Source organism: Micropterus dolomieu, linkage group LG13 (genome assembly GCF_021292245.1).
Source record: "Micropterus dolomieu isolate WLL.071019.BEF.003 ecotype Adirondacks linkage group LG13, ASM2129224v1, whole genome shotgun sequence".
Classification (NCBI taxonomy): domain Eukaryota; kingdom Metazoa; phylum Chordata; class Actinopteri; order Centrarchiformes; family Centrarchidae; genus Micropterus; species Micropterus dolomieu.
This window is the reverse complement of record NC_060162.1, coordinates 26,896,176-26,902,132: the sequence shown is the minus strand read 5'-3', so window position 1 is coordinate 26,902,132 and position 5,957 is coordinate 26,896,176. Positions and strand designations below refer to the sequence as shown.

At 39.4% G+C, this 5,957-nt stretch overlaps 2 protein-coding genes across 5 annotated transcripts in view; both read right to left on the bottom strand.

Moving 5' to 3' along the window:
* LOC123981564 (pro-neuregulin-3, membrane-bound isoform-like) overlaps positions 1 to 5,957 on the bottom strand; it is a 580,451-nt gene that overhangs the window by 220,623 nt on the left and 353,871 nt on the right. The window lies entirely within an intron of this gene.
* The window catches only part of dcp2 (decapping mRNA 2), a 19,266-nt gene that overhangs the window by 9,879 nt on the left and 3,430 nt on the right, over positions 1 to 5,957 (bottom strand). For both annotated transcript variants that reach the window (XM_046066474.1, XM_046066473.1), the window contains exons 4-7: positions 2,854 to 2,952; positions 2,618 to 2,770; positions 2,408 to 2,520; positions 1,457 to 1,561 (exon numbers count right to left, since the gene is read on the bottom strand). In XM_046066474.1, coding sequence (XP_045922430.1) covers positions 1,457 to 1,561; positions 2,408 to 2,520; positions 2,618 to 2,770; positions 2,854 to 2,952 — 470 coding nt within the window. The remainder of the gene's footprint in view (positions 1 to 1,456; positions 1,562 to 2,407; positions 2,521 to 2,617; positions 2,771 to 2,853; positions 2,953 to 5,957) is intronic.

The following is a 5,957-nucleotide window of genomic DNA, read 5'->3' as shown; positions in this document are numbered from 1 at the left end:
ATATATATATATATATATATATATTTCTACTGTAAAAGGTGGATGATCAACACATTCATTAAAAAAATCATTAATACCCAGCTGTTATTCTTATAAATAACAAATTAGCAACAGTGGTTATTATGTGCAGTGTTTGTCCAAATAATGATCAGAGAAAAACAAATTTTTTTTTTTCAAAGTGAAATCCCAACAAGCACTCAAAATTCCCCATTCTTTTACAGAGCAACAAAGGTTGCCAGACTGTTGAAAAGACAGAGAGCCTACAGTGGAATCTAGTGGTGCGTCCATTTGACATGGGAAGTCGGAATTTCATAGTTAGAAATTTTAAAGGGAACGCCTCTTTAAGTCGGATTTCTGACTTGGAAAGTCGGGAGAACTGCACTACCCAGACTTTGTGATCCAAGATGGCGGCTCTGAGTAACAGTTAGTGAAAGCTGTAGTTTATGCTGTTTATTAGCGCTGATATCCAACTGCTGTCTGTGAACGTGTTGTTACAGTGTTTAGTATGAGTAAATACTTCACAATGCGTTTTTTTATCAACCGGCGTAACAATAGCTAACCTGGCTAGTTGTTAACAACGGCTGGCTGAGTGTGTTTTTCCGACTTGTTAACTGGAACGCCGTCAACTCGGGTGTGACGTCATTCCCACGTCCGAACACACCACAGTAACCACCTAAAGCTAAAATGCAGTGTCCCATTTACCGCCTTTACACACCAAGTACGATGCAGATAAATGACCCAAAATTTCACAGAAAAATTAGATGCACTAAACATCTTTACACCAAACGTGATGCGATTTTGCAAGAATTTAGAGTTTGTAAGGGGGAGTGAATTGCAAAAAAAGTTGGTCAACACCACAGTCTGTAAAATACATGGACGTAGTGTCTGACGTCACCCACAGGCTTCTAAGGAGCCACTGTAAAGCTCAGTGTGGCTCGATCCCGGCAGTTGCCATCTTGGCAGAGCCTGACTCCGGCTAATCCAAAAATGGGTAAAGAAGTGGAGCTGATGTGGGACCAATGAAGCCTGGTTGCTGTGTCAGCAACCACCCGTCACGCAAAGCAGCCAATTATGCATAACTTTAAGCTTTAATATCATTTAAACAGGCAAGTTATAAAAATCACCCCCTCGTTCAGGAAATTAGCTATAGAGACAAAAACTGTTTTTTGTACCAGGTTGTTAACATGTTTATTTGGGTGTCTATGGGGATGGACTAGCTCGCCTCAAGTGGCCATTCAATCAAATGTTTTTGACACTTCTAGGCTGGCTTACATTTTTAGCCCCAAAGATTGCTGCTTGGTTAGCAACAAGTGACCTGGAGCCTGTACCACATAGTGAGATTATTGGGCTTAACTCAGGTATTCCGGTATCACAAAGCTGGCTCTCTAACGGAACCCGTGGCTTTTATTTAAGAAATAACGGTACATTCTACCAAGCACTGATAAGGTGTTTTTACCGAGTATTGTCTGAAGACTTGCATGGAGTGTTGCCGTTGTTTGCGAAGTCCTCATCGCTGTCTGTTGACTCGCCTTTCAGCTTGCTGATCCATTCTCGCAGCGGTCTGTACAGGTGGAGCAGGAAGTGCGCCATCAATACCAGTGAATGAAACTAAATCACATTTATCAAGTCGAGCACATAAAAGTTCAACATCACTGAGGAAACCTCATCTAGATGTGTTTACATGTATGAAGAGATTAAGCAAACTAGCAACAACAGGCGTTGATAGTTTTATTGTTGAACTTTGAACAGAGCCAGGCTCTCTGCCCTGCTTCATTTACCTAGCTAAATGGTTAACCTGTCATGGTTTTGAGAATTGGTAGTTCCTGTTTTACTTTGAAAATATTCTGCCTCAGGTGTCTGAAGTTTGTGTAAGTATGTATGTATGCCTGTCTGATTGTGTTGACTGCCCTAATGGGTTTCACTTGTGTCTAATCATCCTGCCCTCCCTTTTGTACATTAGTCTTGGTGTCTGCCCTGCCTATTGTCAGTGCGTCGTCTTCATTCCTTGCCAAGGGTCCCTGACTGTATTCTGTGCCTGTATTGTGGATTTCTTTTTTGGATTTTGCCTGCTTACCATACCTGTGTTGTTGGATTATTTTTTTTTAGGATTGTGGATTTGATGTGGACTGCTCTCCTGTTCTGGACCCCTGGCTGCCTCTTCCCTTTGAAAGTGTTTTCACCTTTTGTGCTATATTAATATTTTACGAGAATCAGAACCTGCTCTGGCTAGGTGTCTTGCGTTTGGGTCCTAATCCCCTGTGTAGGCACTTTGCAAATGTGCCATGTGCCACGTCCTGATATGAGATCTCTCAGAAGGAAAGTGTGTATGTGCATATTCCTTTAATGGAAAATATGAACAGATATTTCAATAATGGAAATAATGAATTGCAACCTTCGACACACGCACCTTATGAATGGGATGGCCATAAAAAACCTGTTGGGGGCAAGTCCAAGTTTAGACTTTGGGGTCATGTCATTCCTGTGACAAGGCAACTTCTCAATAGGAAACCATTCAATGTTCTAAAAGAAAAGAAGAACAAGATCATAAAATGTTTCTGTCAGCTACTAAAAGCTGGAAATCAATCTGAGGAGAAAATGTATAAAAATGAATTCCTACCCTGATCTCTTTCCTTGTTTTGGGGTTGAACTTGGTATCCTTTGACACCCCTGGTATAATGTAGAGCCGCACCAGCTGGTCAGTGATTTTCTGCTCTATGTACTTGTCTTTGCAGATGCGATTCTTGATGTCAAAGCCCGTCTCCTCCAACACCTAGAAAACACCCAGTATTTTGATACACACATATACACGGCTCTTAATGCTTCCCGCTGGTCAAAGTTGAAAAACAAACTCACTTCACGAACTGCACAGTCATGAGGAGCTTCATCCTCATTAACCTTCCCCTTTGGAAAGCCCCAACCTGACTTTGCAAGGTAGCCCTGAACAAGCAGTACCTGAGGAGAAAAGATGCACCGGTTAGTTGCAGCAAGTGATGTGGTTTTTCATAACAGGTGTACACTGATGAAGGGTGTGTCATGGCATGCTTCATATCAACAATATTATTAGTGTGAAAATTCAAAGGATAAGGTTGGTTATTTTCTGTTTTCCTTTCTTGTTGACAAATCCCACAAATAGACCAAACAATGACCGTATCCAGCTAACAAGTATTTTGTGTGTTTGTGTATCCATAGTAGAGCCCGGTCGATATGGGACTTTAAAGACCGATTCTGATAATTGAGGATTTTAAAAAAACGATATCTCAGCCAAACTGTGTTGCCAAAATGGGGAGTCACAGAGTGGCCTTTTGTGGATAAACTATGCAACGAAACTATGCTACGACAACACTCATAACATGACTGAAGGATCCGTCTTCCTTCTCTCTGTTTTGTTTTTAAATAGTCCTTTATATGCTGTTACCAATTTATCTTCAATTAGCTCTCTGGTGTTTCAAAACAAAAAACGGGGTTGGCTGTGTTTTCAAATTTCTCCGTTTTAGTCTGGACGGGAGGTGCAAACATAGCAAAAGGTCTCCGTTTTAAAACCAAAACGCAGTTGTGTGGATGGGGCCTTAAGCCTTTTTAATGAAACCAATCATCACAAAAATTGTTTGCAGCAATACGTGAGGGCAAGTCACTGCTGCCAACCATGACAAAAGTTGAAATTCCAGTTCTACATAAAAAGGGCAAGGACCGTCTGAGGTGTGAATCATATAGACCTGCAAGTCTGCTTTCAATTGGCTATATAATTCTAAACAAGGTCCTTGCAGCCAGGCTTGATAAGGTTGTAAACTTTATAACAGAACCTGATCAAACAGGACTAAGTTCGAGGCGACTGATATCTAGATTATACAGTTCTATTCTAGAAATGGTCTCTCCTTCTTAGAATCACCTTAGGGAGCAATGGGCAAAAGACTTTGGTATTGAAATTACTGACCAAGTCTGGCAGTCAGCAGTTTCAAGAATTAGGTCAACAGAGACTACACTTCTGCAAAAGTAAACCAGCTCAGATGTTCCCAGGATCAACTCTTGTAAACATTTTCTACTCTCTGTAGGAGATACGACTGACAACTGCAATATTAGGGTGGAGCTCCTGGAGAGATTGCACTAGCAGATATTTTGGCAATTTATAGTATTGGCACAACAGTGAGTGTTGATTCACTGGAAATTAGGGCTGAACAATTAATTGCATTTGCGATTTGCATTGCATTTTTTCTAATCGCAAAGGCTGCGAATACACTCTGGTCATATGACACCCAAGATTAAAGCAGTCAGCTTAGGAAATATCTGTCAAACCAAACAAACCAGTCCGAAAGAGGCCAGAGGGCTGTTTCACAAAAGCAGAATTTAGAAATCCAGGACAAGAGAAAAGGCTAGGCTTAGACCTAGTGTGATAAGTGCATCCTGGCTTTATCAGTTTCACAATGGCCAAACCAGAGTCAGGAGGAGCAACTATGTCAAGCCAGGTGTAAGTAATTCAGATAAATGTGCATCAACAGCTTTCTTCAAGAGACCACTCGGTCGATCACAGATTTATTGATGCTGAAATGGAAAAGATGTGTGCAGCATACTTTACACACAGTGAGCAACAGAGAATAAAGAAGGTTTTAAGATGAAAAATGCACATAATATTAAAAGAAAGAAAGAAACACGGCCGCAGTATTAAAACAGCGAGAAAAAGTGTGACAAACAATAGAGGACCAACTGAATAAGTAAGTAACTAAAAATATCACTCTTAACTGAAACTGTCATAATTATAACGTTAGCATTCATGGTAACATTATGTCATACTTTAAAAGTGGGAAGTAGACTTTAATATGCATATATATATATATATTATTTTATATATATATTATTTAATATATTATATCAGTAAATGTATTAATTACAACCATTAATCAACATACTATCTATTCAATTCAATTTTATTTATTTTATTTGTGTTGAAAATGGAGGGGTCATAAGGGCTCAGATTAGGGGTGTACACAATTCTGTGTTCATGAGAAAAAGGATGAAAAAAATATTTTAACACGTTTTTGAGCATTAAACACTTAATTTCCTGACTTCAAGAGAAATATTCTGCACCAATTTATGGTGGAAATTTCTTTTTTTTATAAAAAAGGAAACGCAATTCAGCTTGCAGGTGACAATTAAAATATACAAATATAATGCAGTGATCAGTAGCTTGTTCTTTTAGTTTTTGTTGCTTTTTTTGGACAAGGCACATTTGTTACTTATTGTGCAAACTAACCTTTCTTAAAGCATTTTCAATTATTTAACATTTTTCATTGCAAGTAACATTTTTAACAGATGCTCTCAAAAAGTATATATAGTAGGACTTGGCAGAGAGGCTGGAGGTATGTCAATTATGTGTGAAAATACTGTACTTGTTTAATCAATATGAATAATAGATAAGAAGTCAGTAATATGGTGCCCATTGAAACCTACGTATTGCTAAAATCAGGAACATCCTGTCTAAAAATGATGCAGAAAAACTAGTCCATGCATTTGTTACTTCTAGGCTGGATTACTGCAATTCCTTATTATCAGGCTGCTCGAAAAAGTCCATTAAGACTCTTCAGCTGATCCAGAATGCTGCAGCACGTGTTCTGACAGGAACCAGGAAAAGAGATCATATTTCTCCTGTTTTAGCTTCTTTGCATTGGCTTCCAGTAAAATCCAGAATAGAATTTAAAATCATTCTTCTTACCTACAAAGCTCTTAATGGTCAGGCACCATCTTATCTTAAAGAGCTCATAGTACCTTACTACCCCACCAGAGCACTGCGCTCCCAGAATGCAGGGTTACTTGTGGTTCCTAGAGTCTCCAAAAGTAGACTAGGAGCCAGAGCGTTCAGCTATCAAGCTCCTCTCCTGTGGAACCAGGTTCCAGTTTGGGTTCAGGAGGCAGACACCATCTCCACATTTAAGAGTAGGCTTAAGACTTTCCTCTTTGATAAAGCT